The following is a 20,830-nucleotide window of genomic DNA, read 5'->3' as shown; positions in this document are numbered from 1 at the left end:
GTAGCAAACAATAGCAACGCACAAGCACTTTTTCTTAGACCACTGCATGAAAAATGATTTTTTTCAAAGCAGGTCTACTTTCTTTGAATTTAGCTGTCCAGGGTTACAATTAATGAATAAGCATTCAGATGTGGGCTTGGAGAGACAAAATCTCTATTCAAGATAATGGTTTAATTCCTTTTTATCCACTAACGAGATCTATAAATTATGGCTGGGTACACCTGCAGTAAAAGATGTAGAGGTGGTAGAATGTTCTGTACCCTTCCTCCTAGTTGTAGCCAATCTACTTGTGATTTCCAATGCAAGGCTTTGTACTGATTGCTACCATAATTGTATGTGAATAGTATTACAAGATTGCTTCTGTTCTGCTAATTTTTGCTTCAGTTAGTGTCCTGTGATATTTGGTGTGTTTTTAACATAGGGCAATAATTAAAGAGCATGGGTGTACATACTCTGTATGTGTGTGAATATACAATTTAAGAAAAATTTTTAGTTGTTTCAGATGCAAAACCACAGACCTGTGGTCCTGAGGGAAAGGAAATTCAAAGTGTCTGTAGCAGTAAGTAGTTTGTTTTGATTTTCAAGACTTTCTGTGCATCTGTGACCCAATAATGTCAACATTTAGTCATATTCTGTCTTGAATATAAACAGGTTTATGTTATCAAGTGTTTTGCCTGGTTGGTTGCAAAATGAGCAGTTTGGAGGCATCATGATATTCAGAATAACTACCAAAATGTTAGAAAGTAATTTAAATAATGCTGATTTACAGATTACTTTCACTCTTTGGAAGTCAAATATAAGATGAATCTACAAATCATACTGTTGTTCATTCTCTTCTTTTTTACTTAGCCTTTCCCCACTTCCCCCTTTCTTCATAAGTAAATACGCTTCTGTCAGGCAAATTCCTTTGCATGTTGTTCTCTCTTGTCTGGTAAAATAATTAATTGTATTTTATTCCCTTGTTTTTGATTTTTTTTTTTCCCCCCACTCTTCGTCACCTTCCTATGGGCTAGAATATAATTAACAGCTAAGAAAGAGGTTTTTCTCCTTTTAATAATTAATAAAGGAACATACACATTTTCTCTGATTCTCTAAACTATTATATAATATTTTCACATATCAAAAAAGATAAATATTCACATACTAATTGACAAAATATATGTCAGTGTCATTTCATCTGATATTGTTTCTGCACGGAATAAAATGTGCAAACAACACTTCTGTTTGATTAGGTAACCTGGCTCCTTCGTCATCTCCATCTGTGTCACCACCACTACCAGCCATTCCTGAAGTTGTAGCAGAGTTGATCAAAGGCAGCATTTACCTAAGGTGTACCTTTGGCGCTCCTTTTGCAAACAGCTCGGTCGGATTCACTGTAACTTGGTCAAGACTTTCTCCTGAAGGTATCAAAGAAGAACTGAAACATGAGACAGCAGTTCGTATGTTCTCACTTCTAGAACTAGACGGGATAAACATCAGACTTGGAGAAAGAGTATGTTAAAAATAATTATGATGTCTTTGTATCTTAGTAAATCTGTTATTTCTCATTGATAGCTATGGTAGCTATTTTATCTAAAGGCATATGATTTCATAAATGCTTAGAGACACTAACAGTTGTTAGACAGAGTCACAGCACCTTGCTGTACAATTTTTGTTGACAGAGGCATATTGCCTCTAGTTGTTATTGACACCAACAGTGCTCATATGAATGCGAAAATACCACAAAATATTTATATAATTGTCACTGCTGTTGAGGTTTTGAGACTTAGTACAGTATAGTGTGTCTCCAAGAGATAAATGTTCATTCAAGTTGCATCTTCTTCACCTTCTACTGTGTTTTTGTATGATACTGTAAATTAAGAGGATTTTTGGACACAACTGCATCTGAGAGGCTGTAAGAGCTAGAGGTTGTGAGAAGCTATGTTGTTGATTCACTGGATAGATTTATTTACTCTGAATAATAATGAGCTGCTGCTTGATGGCTTTGTGTCTAGTGTCAGATTTAAATGGTTTAATCTCTGCCATCAAAAGCAGCGAATGTACCTGCATTAACTTGCGTGGTGGCAGAATCAAGGTCTAGGCTCTCACGGTAACTTTGAGAATCTTAAGCATTGGAAAATCAATAAGATTTCTACCTGTATACATCAAAACACAGGTTAATTTTTCCTGGCCAAAATCAAAACCAAAAAAAGCACATGATTGATGTGTATGTGCATGTGTGTTCAAGTCAAAGCCAGGCTGTTTGGATGGCTTATGGACAACAATAGCAAGTGCTAATCCTCAAAAATCCCCTGGGAATTTTGTGAAGAGTTGCCTGACAGTGTTAGCTCAGTGGTATTCAAAAGGAAAGGCACAGTCATAAACTACCTGCTGCTGCTATGAATCCTTGGTTTTCTCAGGATCTCAAATATTGCATGTGTGCTCAACACATCTCAAAAGAGATACATCAAAATAAACAAGCAAAAACCACAAAGCCAAATCAAAACTACAGTGTCTAGTAGCATGGAACTGATTCAGTAGAGGGAGATTATAGTAAATTCTTCAGCTTGAAAAAGATTATCCAGGCCCATAACATCAGGAAAAAAGTATAAGTAAGAAGAGCAGGAGGAGGGGATGCTTGTTTTACAGAATCCAAGATCTAATGGGCTCTCAAGGCAACAAATGTGAAATGAAGAAAAAGAAGTAAGTAACATGTAATAAAGTATAGAATGCATTTCTACAACATGTCATGAGGTCTAGAAATTGTCCAGAAGGGATTCGTTAAGTCCACGGAGGCTTAGTTGCTTGCTAAACATGATGGTTTATATGCGGTCTCTAGCTCAGGAGGTTCCTGCACCACTGGTGGGGCATGCAAGGAAAAGATCTTAGGATCCTCAGTCTATTTCTGTGTTTTTCTTAAGCAGCACCACTGGCAATTGTTATCTTCTGGTGCAAACAGAAGACTGGTCGTGGTGAGTCCATCAGACTGACCCGTGATGGCTGGGTTTTATCTTGCCATAATAAAAATGTATTGTATTATTTTGGTTTTGCCCTACAGATCTACTGTAGCAGTTCTACTTTTTTCGTGGAGAAGCCGGATATACAAAGCTCTTCGGTTGAGAGCAAGGAATTTTTTGCTGGCATTAAGGTAATTTTTGAAAGAAAATAATGTTTACATTATTGTAGTAGTCTTTCTGAGTATTGCTACTGCAGATAGTCCTCAGACTAGAAGGCACTCAAAATGTGGTAACTGTGAATTAAGAGAGTGTATTGTTGACTGTAGTGAACTTAAATTTACCAAAAAGCAGAAAGGTCAAAGCTGTTTCTGTGATCCCTGTGTACTCAAGGTGCCGGAAGGCTAAATCAGTAACTCATGCAAGTTGTAACAACATAGTGAAAACCCCAATCTCCAGCAGCTAGAGTTGAGTCTGTTGCAGTATTTGTAACCTAAGGAGGGCCACAGCTCAGACCTGAGCCCTGGCATGCTGTTCTGCATTGCATTTCACTGCTCCTACCTTTTCTGGCGTGATTTTGGCCCACGCCAGCAGGTTCTCACAGGACAGCCAGGGCCTCTTCCCTGCTGGCCATGGGGTGAGGGATGGGTGAGACCAGCCTAGTCTGGGCTTAGAGAAGGAAACTGGGACGTGAGCTGTGCCATGCCACTTGGTCAGGGGCCAGGGTTGAGACTCATTTTAATTCTTACTGTGGCTATAGCTACAGGGACCAATTTGCTGGCCAGAAACAGGACCCCAGTCCCAGAAAGACGTACTGCACATGGTTATCTGTTGGGAATCATCCTTTTTCACCCAGTGTACAATGCCCAGTTGTAAGCCCCTGTTACTGATCTCTAGTTGCATTTCTTTATCATGTATTTATAGTGACCTGTGTTGTAAGTTTACAGAGAGGAATCCCAGGAGAAATAAGGTGCTCCTAGATTCTTTTGGGACATTGTTGCCTGTAGGTAGCTTCCTCCTGCTTCCTCCTGGACAATACAGCAAACTGCTTGGATTTTAGTTTCCAGAAGTGACCCAGAGAATACATTTTTGTGGTGTTAATGTGGTTTGCTAATTCCTTACCTTTCTAGGTAGTCTTTACTCTTGCTTTTTCCTTATCCTTGCCCCTTATTCTCAAGACTTGCTGCTGTGTCCTCATCTTCTGCCCAGTATGTTGCTGCTCTTCAGACCATCTAAATAAGCCTGATCAAGTGGATCAGACCATGCACCATGGCATTCAGTCTTTTTAGTTTTTTATACTTTACTCCTAGCTGGTTAGTAAGCAATACTGTAGTTCACCCACGAAGATTGCATTTTAAGTACAATGTCTTCTGTGCTAGATACATCCAGAAACATATGATATATCAGAAGATGGAAAGGAATACAGACTGGCAATAGAAAGTAGCATTCCTATTCCTTGTCCTGAATTTAGCCAGTTTGAAAGTGACTGCAAAATCTCACTAACGTTAAAAACTGTTGACGAAGGTAAGTATCTTGATTTTTGTTGCATTTTCTGTGTTTAATGTGTTTTCCAAATATTCCTGCTGGTCTGCTTCTTTGGAGAAGCTGTTGGGTTGTAAAATACTTTCCAAAATGTTAAAACAAAATATTGACAGGCTGTATATACTGCTGCTGAAAGCATGGAAGAATGTGTGTCAATGATCCATTACTACTTGAAGTCAGCAGGTCCTTTGGGCAGCTACGGATATTGGACAGAATACTGTAATACTAGCAAAGTTTATAATTCTGTTCACTTTTACTTGTTGTGTTCCAAGTATTGTATATGCAGTTGTGAAGTCCTCATTTTTTTTGCTATTATTATCATTTTCTGTAGTACTTTCTGAACCACAAGTACTGTGAGCCCCAGGAGGAGCCTTGCCTATGCAGACAACCATTTTTATGTCACATCAGCAAGACTATAGTGATTTTCATTTGGCTATCAAACTGGAATATTCAAAACCATTTACTTGGATGTGTGTATGAAGATATAGAGAGGGGGTTTTTCTTGACCAAACATGAGGAAAATGTACAGTTATTTTCATTTACAAAAATGCTTGTAAATAAGTTAGTATCTATATTAACAGTAGTATACAAAATGTGACTTGTTTAGAGTAAAACTCACTAATTATGTGTTTTCATTAAAACAGGTAAAGAGCAGTTAGGTTTAAACTTGGCTCTTTCTTCTTGTCATGTGGATCTTCTCCAGAAACCCTGCAATAATGGAACCTGTAGTCAAGCTGTCATTTATTTCACTGCTGTGACAGACTTCATGCAGGATGGAGACAGAATTACCAGAATTGCAGTTGAACCTATATCCAGTGAGAATTTCCTGTGGAATGGCTATGTTCCAGAAAGCACACAGGTTGGAAATCTTCATGTTAATAGCTCTGTAAAAGCAACTGGCCAGATATTTGGCTGATGTAAATGAAGCATCTATTTTAGTTGTGATATGCTGTCTCCCATCAAGATTTCTAAGTGGTCAATTTTACGTTGTTTTATTTTCATTCAAATTCTGCATTTTCATTAGAATTAAGTTTGTTTTGTTTGTTTGTGGTTTTGTTGTGGTTTTTTTTGTTTGCATTTGAATATAAATATAACTACTTAGATTGGTTAAAAGTATAACATATTTATTAGAAAGCAAACTAGTATGATAAGATAAATAATGTGCCTGAGTCTATTTCTTAATCTGACATGGCTATTTGCTGCTTTGTTTTGAAGATTACAGTAAAGGATCTACCCACTGCCTACTGCTACTCGTTTACTGACCCTCATATAATTACATTTGATGGCAGGTAATCACTGGATTGCTGCTCTTAATTTTAAGTGGTTTTGTTTGTTTGTTTATTTTTAATACCCTTTGTTAGACAATAAGGGTAAGCATCCTGTAGCTAGTCAAAGCTTGTCAGTCACAATGATGTTTATAATGTTTGTATTTCTAAATGCAAGTTTTAGATTGTGGCAGAAGAATGAAGCAAATAGACTATTCCCATTTTTAGAGAAGTATGCCAAGTATGTCTACAGCATAGTTTCCCTATTTCTGGGTGTCATTATCTGAATCCCTGTACAGCTCAAGTTACTAGAAGCTATCAGCTGTCTGTAACTTTGTGCTGAGTTCATTAATGGCATTGAAAGGGACTTACTGTTGTCACTTGCACATCACTGACCTTTCTGAAGTGAAGACAGCTTCCTGTGTGCTTCTGTCTTTCAAAGTGTTTCTAATTCATGGAAGGTGTCAAAATAAACACAGGTGCCGCACGTGGACCTGTATATTCTCTGCTCAGCAGAAGCACATTTCTTCAAGTAACAGGGTGAGAGGAAGAGGAAATATTGCCTCAAAAAGTGGATGTTCAGCCCACAACCCTATTCTTGTGAGCTTGATAAGGGAGGGGAAAAGACAAGTTGTAATTGCTTCTCTGATGGCACTGTGACTAGTAATATAATAATTATAATAAAGTCACTGCTGATCTTGCAATTCGTCCTTTAGTGGAAATTACAGGGATGGATTCACTGGGCATTTTAACCATGGATGCATTGTGATCAAGATTTCTTATGAAGCAATGATGCTGCAGGGAAAAAACTTTCTTTTTAAGGATAAAGTCTGTTGCTACTTTATTTTACAAACGGGGGAAACAAATAGAAAAGGAACTGTCCTTACTGAATCATGGATAATCCTGTGCAGTCCCAGTAGGGTAACCATCTGCAGTTTGTCTGCTGCCCTATTACACACAAAGCAAGTTTTCCTTCTTACTGCTGAATCGTTACATTGGCTATTTTAACCTTGCTTCAGGGAACAGATGGCTAACCCTAAGGAAAAAAAAGGAAGCAACTTTTTATGGTTCTCATCTTAAATCAATTTCAAATCTGTGGGAGTAAGCACTCCCTATCTCCATGTTAACAAAGCAGACCTTTTCAAAAGTATGTGACTTTCCAAATCATTTTGTCAAGGGTGCTTATGCAGTCGTCAGCAGCCGCCCCCCACATGCACACTGCTATGTATCTTATTGCTCTTGCTGCATAGATGGACTGCTGTAGAAACACAAAAGTTGAGAAGTATCCTCCAGTTCCTGGTCATATGCACTGTTAAAAAAAAAAAAAAAAAAAGAATGGCAGTGGCTTCATGGTTATGTTTCCGTTTACAACCATTGTCTACATATACTCCACTTAATGATCCTTCTTTTATTTGGTATTTTTCTGCTGTAAAACAAGTTTATTTATTTTTTTTTTTAATTTTAGAGCTATACAGGGGGAGATATGATGGTGTTTGTTCAGAACAAAGTTGTGTGTTGGTTTGTGGGCTGTACTGTTTGGTTTTTCTGATGCAGGAAAATGAGTTGCAGTATCAAAGTTCACCAAATGCTAGAAATGTGTTTTAGATAAAGTTGCTGACATGTGGTGATAGAATTACTTTATAACCAAAGCGATATCACACACTGTTCTTTTGATTCCAGACTCTATGACAATTTTAAAACAGGAACATTTATTCTCTATAAGAGTACCTCTCGAGATTTTGAAGTTCACGTTCGCCAGTGGGACTGTGGAAACCTTCACTACCCAGCATCCTGTAACTGCGGCTTTGTTGCCAAAGAAGAAAGTGATATAATTGCATTTGACATGTGCAGTGGTCAGCTACGTGAGTCACAGCCACACTTATCTGTAATAAGTAGCGACACAACAGGAAGCAATGTCAAAATCACTGAATCCTACCTAGGAAGGAAAGTAACGGTAAGTAGTAAATAATGGCTTGCGGACATAATGGTTATCTCAGCAATTATTTTTGCCAATTCACACCAACTGCAGAACTAAAACATGCTTTATTTTCTGCAATTAAGCAATAGCATAACGTTTATCTTTCAATCCTAGTCCTTTGGCCGGTGTTTTGCTTGTAAGTGAAGGATGTTGTCCTCAAAAATAAGGATGCATCAACATGCGTACCTTTCTGGAACCATGTTGTCAATCACAGTATACAACCCTTGTGTGCAGTTTTCAGGTTCGACATGCACTTACATAGCAGCGCTAATGTTCCAAAATGAGATCTCTGTATGCTCCATTTTGCTCATGCCAGTGTCATATAGGAAGGCTGTGCATACAGATAATCAAGAATGCCAAATGACATCCACAGTATTACAAGTGTTGATGGTTTCTCTAGAGAATGTGGCCCTCAGATAAACATTCACATTTGCTTTTGTAATTTCCGGTAGCTTTTCTTTTGTAGATAGAATTGCCTTATGACTGCGCTGAATGTCAAATGAAGCAGAATGTAAAAATGAAGCCCTCAACTGTTCTTCGATCACTCTGTTGGTCTGGAAGGCAAGCCATAAAAACAGATATGCCTTTTCAACTTGGGTTTGGCTTTTGGTATAAGAATATTTTAAATATTTAACTTTTATCTGAAGCACTTCGTCTGAAGACCTCAGATATTAAATATTAAGGTGATGTTAGGCGGTAGAGGAAGTAAAAAGATACTGAGGAACCAGAAAAATTTACTTGCTCAGATTCGTACAGCAAGTTAGTAAGAGAGACAGCATTTAAACTTGTGGTGGATTTTGTTCTTGAGACTTCTAGTATTTCTTTCAAGAGATTGTACAGTTGCCTAAAATTAAACAGTAAATATTTGATACTATTCTGAGCTATCTAGAACATTTAGGATCAGCTTTGCAGGTAGACAGTAACTCTATATTAAGCTACTAGCACAGGGAGTCATTTAGCTGACAAAAAGAAATTTGAGAAAGGTGCTGCCAAAGAATCTGTTCATATTACCAGATTCATCCTTTTCCATATGCAAGCATGTGAAGAGTGAGCAGCTCAGCTGATCTTTGATTCTCTGTGGTTTTGCAGTCCACTGACCTTTTACAATATACCTGCTAATGATGGATGAAGTTTATGGACCTGTAGTGTACCATTTGACTGCCTGCTGAGCTTGAGATGTATAGGGTTTTTATTTACAGGGCTTCACAAGAAGAAGGAATAATGAAATTTGATCCAGAATAGTTAGAACCAGAATTTAATGGGATGTCTTTATATTCCTGGCCTTTTCCAATTGTTCCTGGCCAATAAACATACCTGGTTTTACTAGGTAAAATAAAAATAATGTTTCTCATGATGGTATCACCAATCTCTTTCTAGGTTTTGTTTTCTTCTGGAGCTTTCGTTCGTGCTGATGTGAGTGAATGGGGCATGAGCATAACACTTAGGGCACCCAGTGCAGATTACAGACACACAATGGGACTCTGTGGCACCTTTGATGGAAGTGCAGAGAATGATTATCACACTGCAAGTGGAGTGGAAATCCCAAACCATACTAATGTTCTTTCTTCTTTTATTAAGGAGTGGAGGTAACAAAATTCTTCTATTTCAGTCAAATGTCATCACTTTGGGTTCAACACTTCCTTTGCACTCTTGAAAACTTGTTGAAATAAAAAGAAATCTTCCTAGGTTTTAAAATTAATGTTAGAATGTCATAGGTACATTCCATAATTAGTTTCAGAGCAAATACAAACTGAAGAGCCAAATTAGTATTTAAGTAATATGACCGAAGATTAGTTTGAGTAGGTTTTGGATGCAGAGAAAATCCACTCTTCTCAGTTCTTCTATTGCAAGTTACTCTCATGGTTTTGTGATTTAACTGAAGTCCTTAAATATAGTTGTGTGCTGCAGACTCTCTGATCTATTCTGTAGAAGTATGAAACAACAAAAAGAAAAGCAAACATTAATGCTTTACTAAAACAGTGAAAGTAGGCAAGAAAGTTCAGATACAGTTTCATCTTTTTTTTTTCTTCTGCAGAATTTCACCAGGAGATAGCTTGTTTGACAAGACGCCTGCTTCTTTAACATCTTCTAGAAAAATAGTCTTCTGTGACTGTGCACTTGAAGATGCTGGATTATATCGATCAGTGGATAAACGAGACACAGTTTTTAGATCAGAACTTCCTCTGTCTTGTAAAGATAGTGAAAACGGTAGATTTCTTTCCTTGATACCAGGACTGGATGTCACTGCTGAGTACCTTGGTCCTGTCGATCTTGTCAGAGGCTTAAAGAAACGTTCATCTGCACATGACACGGATTCATCTACACTTCTGCAGGAGGAGGATAATCAAACCAAACTTCACAAAACATCAGTAGTAAACACACATGTCTCTGCAACCTTGGTGGGAAATACTGGTGTAGAAAGAGAAGGAACTTCAAGCTCGGGCGTTAGAAGAAATTCTTACCATTACAGTAGTCTTCACAAAAGTCAATCTGTTACAAGCAGGCGGAAGCGCCAAAATTATTATGAATACCATCCAGTATTTCTGTTCCAAAGTCTTAGCCAAACAGACTTGGAGGGATACAGTTATTTTTTCCCAGAGGACCATGCCACTGACAGAGACCAAAAGTTTCTTCCTTCTTGGCCCACACCTTCTGGCCTCACCGAGTCCAGCGCTTTGTTACTATGCCAGCATGCCATAGCTAATTCCAGTATAGGAAGATCTTGTGGTGGCCTTCTTGGCCGGCGAATAGAGGATGCGATCGATATGTGTGTTAAAGATTTGCTGCTGAAAGATGACCTCAGCTGGGCAGAAGCTTCCTTAGCTCTTCTAGAGAATGAATGTGAGAAGAGAGTTTTAGAAGAAATAAATTATAACCAACAGGAACTAGAAGGGTCAGTTGAGAGTCTGCTTATGGCATTGAAGTGTCCCAGTCTCTGCAGTGGTAATGGGGAGTGTACAGAATGGGGCTGTGTGTGTTTTCAAGGCTACAGCTCTTATGACTGCAGCATACTGTCTGGTAAGTGGGGGGGAAAACAAGAGATTTACTTAAATAACGTTCTCAGTGTTTGAGCAATATACATACATTTTGCTGCCTTTTTCTCCTGCGTTGGTACATTGACAGGGGTTCCCTATGGTGGCCCTGTTCATTATCCAGCAATTTAGCTCCAGTTTAATACAGCAGTAATTGTTTTCTATTCAGCCTTCTTGTTTCTGAAGGGCAAAACGTGGGCTTAGTTTCTGGTATGGCAGATTTTAAAAATTTATGACTTGGTGAGTTTGCAATCCAGAATATTGCCCCAAGAGATTAGCGATGTTCTCGCACGCTGTCTTCTTCAGGAAAGATCTGCTACATCCATCCATTCCATAATTTTTTATAGTCTATGCGATCCTGTTTATTAACTGTAAGTGGGATGTTTTTCTCTTTGGTGATTAACGTTAGATAACTGTTAGATGTGGTGGGAGCAGAACTGATGGTGAAGAAAAAAGAGGTGCAGCAAATAGAGCTGGGCAGGAGGGTTTTTTTTTTTTCAGTAAATAAGACTCACTAAAATTCAGTTAAGAGGTACACCAGAAAAATACGAAAAGCACCACAGAAGTCAAAACCCTTTCAAAACAAAACCTGCTCATGTTTTGGTTTGAAATGGTGTTTTTGTTTTAGTAGCCTATTTAAAAGCAAATAGAGGAAGAGGTAACAGAATAATAAAAAGTAAAGAATTGATTCCTCTTGAAGTCAAATAAACTGGTTTTGCTTCATAAAAACTATTTGAGTGTTCCAGTCTTTGTCAGTTTATTTCCTGAAATAATAATTCCTGAGATGTTTTTGGTTAGTCTTTAAACAAAAAGCTCCTATTATAAATTACTACATAACTGTAACCTTTCCAGTTCCTGTTACTAGGGCCTGAGTTTCATTTAGATTTTGTACTGCAAGTGTAATGTAAAGAACCATAGATGAGAAAGCAAAACATATATTCATAAGTGTTTGTTATCAGATGAATGTTTTCTCTGCTTCATAGTATTCACGTTCCAAGAGAAGACAAAAAGCCTAGCTTTAAAGTTAGGATTCATTTTTAACAATTAAAAAATATTTCTGTTTATGCCTTTCTTCAGCTGGTTCCAGATTTCATTGCTTTTCTTAGTTGGATAGAGAAATAAACGTATTGATTAATGTAAAGGCATGCGAATGAGTTAATATACTGACATTCATTGTCTAATCTCTACTTTGAAGACCAAGCTCTAGAAATTACAGAGCTGGAAAATGCTGGGCTGTGCGATATTCGACAGGATGACTGCACATCAGTGAGAGCTTTTGGACATGGCTTCAGGGAGTCATTGAATCTGAAATGTGAAATTGTCAAATTACAGGTAGGTCTCCATGAATAGTAAAAATTACATTTTAAACTTCTCAGTGAATGAGGGTAAAAATATCTAACATATTATTCATTGATGTGGGTACAACCCAATGCTTTAGTAGAAGCTAAAAGCAAAGGCACTCAGCGCTTTGCAGCAGACACTCGAGTCTCTGCAAGGTGGCCATTTCCTCCATGATAAGAGAAATACAAAACATAATGGGAATGTTCAGCAGCCAAGAGGGAAATAACACCACATGGCAGCTATCCATCAGAAAAGGGCGAGGGCAGCCCTGTTAGTAGCAACCAGTACATTGTGGTTGGTTTTTCTTAAGTGCTTAAGGAGAGGAACTGAAGTACCGCTTCTTTGAAGAAGGTACTTCAAAGAAATTAGGTTAAAGGCATCACTAGATTCCTGTCTCAAACCTAATGCTCAAAATAGCCCTTTTATAAACATAATAAATCTGTTACAAAAAGAGAAGGGCATTTTTTATGTGTTGTCTATTTCCCTGGGGTAGAATACCACGGCTATTTAATGATATGTGTCAGCTCCATACCCCAGGTTTGAACAGGGGATTAAAAATGTTGCACTGTAAACTAAGACGAATCTGTATAGAGAGACTGTTGTTCCTCAGACCTAGAATTTGCTCAAGGCAAATTCACAAGCAGTTTACAAGTGTTAGCCTGGAATAAATTATCTACAATTACAAGGTTTTATGTCATGTTAGACACCAGAATACAGAAAGCTTCCATGTAAAATTTGGTTTCACAGATGTGATGATAGAGAGGCTGGGGGGGAAATGGTGAAAGGGGAACCATTCAATGGGAAACTTTTGTTCCTGAGACAAAATAGTTTTCCTTAGCTAGTTCCAGCAGATGCTAAAATTATTTTGACAAATTAAGCACTGCTGGCTATAGATTTTTCTTAAAACACAACATGTATCCACTCATCTGCAAGTTGGCTTGAAATTATAAAGTGGAGAGTAAGTTTACACTCCGTTAGGTTACAAGACTTTTAGACCAGGCTCACAGTGAGACAGTCATTGGGAATTCACTTATCACAGTTTCAAATGTCTCAGTTTTAACTCATGGCAAGATATTCTGCTAGAACAGTCTTTATGGTAGTATATTTGGCTCCTAACTACAAAAACTTTTCTATTTCTTAGAAAAGGACCACCACTACTGTTGTTACCTGCAGTTAAGGAGGAAGCTTAGTATTCTTTCCTTGAAAATGCAAAAGAAAGGATTTTTTTTTTTTTTTAATTTTTAGTTTTGATTTTTTAAATTTTCAAGATGGAGTTGTAATGGCTTTATGCAAATGTCAATGGACTTGCAAGAGTATAGGACTCCACATATTTTGCGATTAAACTTAAATAATCAAAGTTTCAAAGAAGAGGCGCGTTGGCAGAATTTAGAGCTAATACATACTGAATTTCTTATTTTTTATATTTTCACTGTTGAAAAATTAAATCAGATTCATTGTCCATGGGCTGTCCTACCATGTTAGGGAGGATATAGGTCTTGTGCATGATGCCGAAAGAGTTGATGCAGGGAATTGTGTGTTGAAGTACCTCACAGATGCAGGACTACTGCACATCCCTTAGTAGATGTTTGGGTAGGACATGGCCAAGGAACATATGATTACTCAGATCCAGAATTTACTGAGATTTTTGTAAAGGATGAGAGTGTGTTTAAGCTCTCCAAAACTAGAATAAGGTTTTAGTTCCTTCTTATTTGTGTTGAACTGCAGAAGTAAGTTTTTCTATTAACATAATGAGCTAGAATGCTAGTAAATCTGAAGATTTTTTTAATTGTTTTTTGAAAGATTAATGTATTTCTGAAAAAAATAAAAACCTGTCTGAACTTGCCTCCAGGTAATAACAAAAGGTTTCTGCATCACATTACAGAGGTTATCGTACTAATGTCTCAAAATTACATATTTAGAAATATTTAGCTGTTACATTTTTATACACCTTTGCTGTCATTTCCTTAACTGAGTGTAGAGTGAAAGAAAACCAACATGTTTGGTTGGAAAAAAAAATAGCAAAAAGCTTTTATTTTTCTGTTTGTAAAAAAAATATATGTATATTAAAAAAAATGCAAGGCCTTATCAGCAGAAGACTTCCCATATCAGGATTAGGATTGAATAAATGTCTCAATTGGCTCCAGTAACTGAAAAAATGTGCCAGCTCAGTATAACCTAGTCAGGCTCAAAATTATTTTAACCTTGCTGTTTTCTTGTTTCTTAGTGTGCTGGATTCTTACTTCCATCTATCTTTATTTTCAGTGTGCTTGTCTCTGCTTCCACACCAGTACTTTAGTCAAATAATATCATCATCACTATTCTGTTATCTTGAACTCTCAAGATAGATCCTTGGATGACTTGTCCTCACTGCAGTTTTCAATAAAAATTTACAGGGTTAATGATGTAGTCCAGTGGCTTGTGCAAGGATTTAATGGCAAACTGCCAGTATCCCCCAGCACCCAGAATGATACCTGAGCCCTGCCAAAAACATTATCTGTTCCTTTGACTAAAGCTTGTCCTCTCCTGGGAGCAGAGATGGAGGGGAATAGATGCACCGATACATCAGATCAGTGCTGGCAGAGGATCACCCACTGCTTAACCTTCCCATTACTCTCCTGCTGGAAGAACTGGTCATCCTTGGCAATGCAGTGCCAAAGCACCATGGGGAAGGAAAGACTTCTCTGCCTTTTCTTCCACAGTAAAAGGCTCAGGTTGATATCTCTGTGTGCAAATAATGGCATTCAATATTTCCCCCTGCATTCGAGTCCAGAGACAGTTGTGTTCAAACACTGTACAATGTATGTGTTGGGGTTTGTTTCTTTGTTTGTTTTTCTCATAAAAATATTTTCAGAATGCATTTAACTGAAAAGCAGATTCTCTCCCTTAACATTTAGTATAGGGATAGCCAATGGATTCCTGGAGAAGCTCTGACTGTGCCAGCTGCCTTCCAAAATGCCAGGACTGTCAACTGCCAGTTACCAAATGATGGCCAGCAGTCTGATGTCATGGATCTGGTTGATGATAAACCCATTGCCAGGTGGCAAATAAAGGTACTCACAGAAATTTAAAATATTCATTTACAAATATTCCTGATAAGATGAAAATATATTACATAGATATCCTTTTTGATGGTACCCTGCTTCCCTGAAAAGAAGACCTACCCTGAAAATAAGCCATAACATGATTTTTCAGGATTTTTGAGGATGTTTGAAATATAAGCCCTACTCCAAAAATAAGCCCTAGTTAGAGTTCATTAAAAAGTCAATTTAAATAGTGTCCAGGCAGCTGTACATGTAAAAAAGTAATAAGTTTTGGAGAAAAATTAATATAAGACCCTGTCTTATTTTGGGGGAAACAGGGTAGTAAGAGGGGAACTCAGCTTGCTTAGTTTGGGGTTTCAGTTTCTTCACCTAAGCTTAAGTGTTGAGCGCCGTTTGAGAGTGCTCTCTTGAAAGGGGACTGATAGATATATATGACCTACAGAGACACGTGTTCTTCAAGAGTAGAAGTTAAAGGCCAGGTAGTTACCCAAAAGCATTTCAAATGACATTAGACACATTTATGGGAAAATTGAGTTGAGCCCGGTCTCAACATGTGAATCTCTGTGTGAGGTAGATATCTGAGATCTCATAAGAGATTGAGTCAATAAGGTCAATGGAGCCTAGACAGTATTCAGTTTACCCTAGAGTAGACACCTACATGTGGTTGGTCAAATGTCTGCTTAGCCTTATTAACAGGATTGATTAGATTTCTGCTGGCTATTATAAGGGTTTAAACAGCAAAATGTAGGTGCCTACCAGTAAGTTGAATATTATGCTAGCAGTCCACACTGGTGATATGTTGATATCTGTATGGATTAATCCATTTTTACTATACATCTTGCAGATTTCTAACGATGGATTCACTTATAGCAACTCTAAAACACTGATTTTATATGATGGAGCGTGTCAGACATGTGAACCACAGGAATCTGGTTTATGTACATTAAAGGTAAATATTTAATTACTCTCTACGTTTATTATGACAATATGCATTTTTTCAAGCAGAAAAAAAATCTAGAAAAATCAGCAGAACATACCCTGTTCTTATTTCCAACAGGGATTTTCCATGCATAGAAATGATAAGCACAGAAAGAGAAGCTGGAATGAGGCAATTTTGAAGAAAAAAAAAAAATAAAAAAGAAAAGCACTTTGTATAATTACCTAATAAACCCGAATATACTGTTAATTGTTTAGGTTTAAAAACAACATAAGTTGCTTAGTGGTAGGGATGAATAGATTGGGTTGTATTTTAACGCTTTACAAATTCATCTAGATCTACTGTTTGATAACCAAAAATTAAACAATCACATTGTCATTTCTCTAAAAGGAGAAAACGTGCAACATAGATGGACTCTGTTACGGTGAAGGTGACACAAATCCAACCAGCCCTTGCTTACTCTGCAGACCTGATATATCAAAGTTAACATGGTCAGTTGTTGAAAGTAAGTTCTAAAGAGGGTTTTTTTTTAATAGCAAGAAGTTGAAAATCTACTAATTTTTTAAAATGTATGGAAATAGTCAAGTTTTAAGTTTAACTAGTTAAGTGTTTCATTTAAAACTCAGTACCCACTACTTTAGCTTGTAATTTGATCTTGTTTTTCATTTGACATTTCTCCTAATTTCTGAAAATGATATTTTGTTTTCCAAACATATATGTAAGAGTAAGGCTTCCCTGCACCCTGTAGACATAACAAATAACTAATGAAAATTAAGCAGTCTCAGCCTAATTAGCACTTCACAGTCTTTTGATATTTGGCACAGCTACATCCACAAATGTTTGTCTTCAACATTTATGTATAAAAGATATTTTCCAGCAAAGGACTCAGATTCCAACAAGAACAGAAGAAACTGACTTAAATGCATGTCTTATTTATTAACCACTTAATATTTGGACATAATTCACATTGATGGCATAGATACTTGAAAGTATAGCCAAGGCCGTCTTACTCAGTCCAATTAGAAACCACACTATGAAAAGAAGACCTCAGTCTAGATTCTTCATTTTCCTTCTCTATAGTATAAAGTTCTAGCCTAGAAGTTTTAGCTCTTCTGGCTCAGATCTTGGCCTTCGGATATACAAATCACATTGGTCCCTTCACCAAATGGGATGTCTCCTGGGGCTTTGCTAGTAGCCATCCAGCCTGCTCCATCAACCCAAGTCTGTAACATCTGAAATACAAGAGTTCTATCAGTGTTTTCACAGGTGAACGTGCCAGCAAGGCTCAGCTAGGATTGGGAAGAGTCCTGCATGAGTGAGACTTCTGCTGCCTGTCTTGCTGAATCTTTTCCTAGTTCAAACTTGTACTGAAAGCCAAGGTAGCTGTACCTATTCCGAAAGAATGAAACATGAATGAAACGAAATTCATCCAGCAGTCAGGGAGTCAAGGGATTTCCTTCCATACTGCAGCCATGGACCAGAATTTCATATTGCCAAAGTCAGAAATGAGTAAACCAGAGACAATTCCCCAAAACCAAGGAGCACAACCTCTTCTCCAGATTGGGTAACATTAGGAACAGGGTGTCAGAATCAAACTGCTGGGACACGGATTATAGCTTCTTTTCCCTCCATGGATTCTGCCACAGTGAGTGGGTTCCTGCTCGAAGCGACCACTGCAACCCAAAACTTAGCAATTGTAATCACCTTCCTATGTCCCAACTTCAAAACCTATGCTTTCCTCGGGGCTTCTGTTACTCTCTTTCACAGAACTTGTCTTGGTGCTGGGGTTTTTTTGGTTTGTTTTCACTTGATATCTCCAGAAATCTAGTTACTTGTACCAGACTGATTATAGCTCAACAGTGCAGGCATCTAAATATCTTACCAGTAAGTTGTTGTGTGGTTGAAATCCTTCTGAGGAATAGTGAGTGAATGACTTCTTCAATCACCTTGTGCAGTTTTGCCAAGATAGTCACTGCAGCTCATTCCCAAGTATTGCTCCACAGTATCTGTGCATTTCTCAAAGAAAACAGCAGTCACCTCTGAATTTTTTTGGCTTTCTATACTTTGATCTGCAAATTCTCTCTGTGTAGTTAAAATATAGTGTTTAAATTCAATAAATTCTGAGTTTTTTCTATGTATAAATGCAATGCATCTTTACAAGCTTTTGCCTAGTATAAATAATGCCTTGGTTATGTTGTTACAGTGTGTTTTTTCCTGTGCCATTCAAATGACATCAGACTTTAAGAGAAATAATTACATGTGACTTCCTTAGTAGAAATATATACTCCTTTTAAATTTTTATACATATGTTGCAACTTTCACTTAAAAGATAAAATATCTCCTTTGTTACAGACAACCAGCCTCCAGTGCTTGAAACTTTTCAGGGTATGCTACAGACTTTTTATGGAGAAGATTTAGTGTATCAGTTTTTGGCTTCAGATCCAGAGGGCTCTGCTATTCATTTCACTTTGGATTCTGGTCCAGAAGGTGCCAGTCTTTCCCCATCAGGTCTGCTTTTGTGGAAAGCTGTGTCAATGCATCCCCATAAATTAACATTTTCTTTGACAGATGACTGCAATGCAAAGACTAAGGTAGAAATAGAGGTAATTAATATTACAGTAAAATGACACATACAATTAAGATGTTTAAGATATTTAATTACAAAACTAATTGCTAGTTCATTTAAAAAAGAAAAAACATCTTATTGGACATGTCTTGTAGGTCAGTGTAAAATCGTGTGGTTGCCTAAATAATGGCTCATGCGTGACAAACATTAATTTCCCACCTGGAAATGGAAGATATCTTTGTGTGTGTGTGGCTGGATTTGAAGGTGATCTCTGTCAAGTGAATACTGATGACTGTAAACTTAACCAATGTGGTATTGGCAGATGTGTGGATGGAATAAACAGCTATTACTGTGAATGTCCACCTGAACTTCAAGGTAAATTGCTACTTTATTTACACATATTTATCATGTCTATTGATTAAACAGGAGTTTCTAATTTTATGTCTATGTATTTTTAAAATTTTTAGTTGTAAATAGCTTACTGTTGATTATGAAGAAATTTTATGATCCCGTGGTAAAATTATGTGATGTACTTCAGGATTTTTATTGCATGAATAGAATTGTTGTTTATATTATGAAAGCAAATTTCCATTGTTTGCAGAGGTAAACTCAGCAACATGGTGAAACTTAGGAATGATGAGTTTGGTTACAGTGTGATTCCTCCTATGCCTGCAGATAAACATGTAGTCTCCACAGCCCATTTTCTCCATATTCTGCAATAAGCAAGATACTTGATATAAGATGAAAAAATGTGAATAGCAAAAGTCAGCTGTACTTATTAGATGTACTGAAATACTTTGTTGTACTTGATAGCTGCCCTTTTTGTATTTCAGTAGCTGCATATATTCCACTTTTATCTTTTATTAACATGCTGTCAAAGTCTAGTGACACAATATTAAAAAAGATTCTGCATTTCAATGCAGGTAAAAATTGTCAAGATGATGTAGATGAATGTGTATCCAGTCCTTGCTTCCCTGGAGTATTTTGCTTCAATACTTTTGGTTCATACTATTGTGGTCCATGCCCAAGTAATCTGCAGGGAGATGGGAAGTCATGTTATGGTAAAATTATTTGTTTTTTAGAAGAATGCTATTATCTTGTCATTCAGATAAAATTGCGCTTTATGTTTCTAACAGTAACTTAGAAGTCTTTTCAGTAGTCGGCAAAACAGGACTATGGTTCTGACTGTTGATGGCTGGGGCAGAATCTCAGTTGGTGACATCAAACTGCACTGGGTCATATAGCTGTAAAACACTTTTTCAGATGTCTAGAAAAAACAGATACAAACTACCCCAGTTCTTTTATATCAGAGTAGAATACAATGAAATGTAATTTTTTCTGCATTATTTTCATAATATGAGCAATTATTGACAAAATATTTTTTTATTACATTGCTTAACGTGGAAATCTTTACCCAAAGCGAGGCACTTGCCACATAAGATGTCCAATCATTTATTTACAATGCGATTACTGAATAACTTGTATTTTTAAAATACTCTATTGAAAACTTTTAAGAAACAATTTTTACTCTTTATCTCCTTACAGAATTCTGAGTTATTTTTGTGTACTAAAACCTTAACTCTGTAATTTATTTGCAGTTGAAGCAAAAGTAACTACTAATGTAGTTGTTTTGTTTTTTGTCTTTTGTTTTTGTCTTTTTGTTTTTGTCTTTTGTTTTTAGAAAGTTTTGAAGATGCCAATGTTGAAAGAAAGGATACCACAGGAGAAATTGGAGGGAATAAAGGTGATTTTTTTTCATCAAGAAAATGGAATTTCTGATTAAGATACTGATAAGGATATAGCCGGCAAATAAAGGTTCTAGTCAGTTTTATGTTATTCACTTGAATTTTTCAGTTTGACTCAATTCAATTAATTACTGGGGCTGTATTCTGGTCTAAAAAATGAGCCTGAAATGTCAGTATCAACAAATCCCTTAGGTCAGTCAAGTCATTTTATTGACAGTGTGATATATGACATTCTTACTGTTGCCTTTTGTTTTTGTGACTAACCACTGACATGAAATAGGTAACATGGGGATAGGGACATCTGTTATACGAGATAAGCAAAAGTTTATGGCATTAAGTTGAATGCCATGTTCCTACTTTAACTCAAAGCAAAGGTGAAGGATATGGCAAGTGAACATCTTAATTCCAAAACTCTGTAAACGCTGTTGCTGGCATTTCCAGCTCTGTGCC

At 37.0% G+C, this 20,830-nt stretch overlaps 1 protein-coding gene across 1 annotated transcript in view; it reads left to right on the top strand.

The window, feature by feature from the left end:
• Positions 1–20,830, top strand: part of VWDE (von Willebrand factor D and EGF domains) — a 40,189-nt gene that overhangs the window by 10,396 nt on the left and 8,963 nt on the right. Inside the window, exons 4-20 of the mRNA XM_065629278.1 lie at positions 494–559; positions 1,233–1,492; positions 3,038–3,127; positions 4,313–4,457; positions 5,120–5,334; positions 5,691–5,764; positions 7,421–7,694; positions 9,096–9,304; positions 9,754–10,736; positions 11,946–12,082; positions 14,986–15,141; positions 15,977–16,081; positions 16,460–16,574; positions 18,422–18,672; positions 18,791–19,010; positions 19,559–19,696; positions 20,317–20,379. Of these exons, the coding sequence (XP_065485350.1) occupies positions 494–559; positions 1,233–1,492; positions 3,038–3,127; positions 4,313–4,457; positions 5,120–5,334; positions 5,691–5,764; positions 7,421–7,694; positions 9,096–9,304; positions 9,754–10,736; positions 11,946–12,082; positions 14,986–15,141; positions 15,977–16,081; positions 16,460–16,574; positions 18,422–18,672; positions 18,791–19,010; positions 19,559–19,696; positions 20,317–20,379 (3,501 nt within the window). The remainder of the gene's footprint in view (positions 1–493; positions 560–1,232; positions 1,493–3,037; positions 3,128–4,312; positions 4,458–5,119; positions 5,335–5,690; positions 5,765–7,420; positions 7,695–9,095; positions 9,305–9,753; positions 10,737–11,945; positions 12,083–14,985; positions 15,142–15,976; positions 16,082–16,459; positions 16,575–18,421; positions 18,673–18,790; positions 19,011–19,558; positions 19,697–20,316; positions 20,380–20,830) is intronic.

Source organism: Caloenas nicobarica, chromosome 2, assembly GCF_036013445.1.
Source record: "Caloenas nicobarica isolate bCalNic1 chromosome 2, bCalNic1.hap1, whole genome shotgun sequence".
In the NCBI taxonomy this organism is placed as follows: Eukaryota; Metazoa; Chordata; class Aves; order Columbiformes; family Columbidae; genus Caloenas; species Caloenas nicobarica.
Note: the sequence above shows the minus strand (reverse complement) of the source record. Positions and strands in the feature narration are given on the sequence as shown.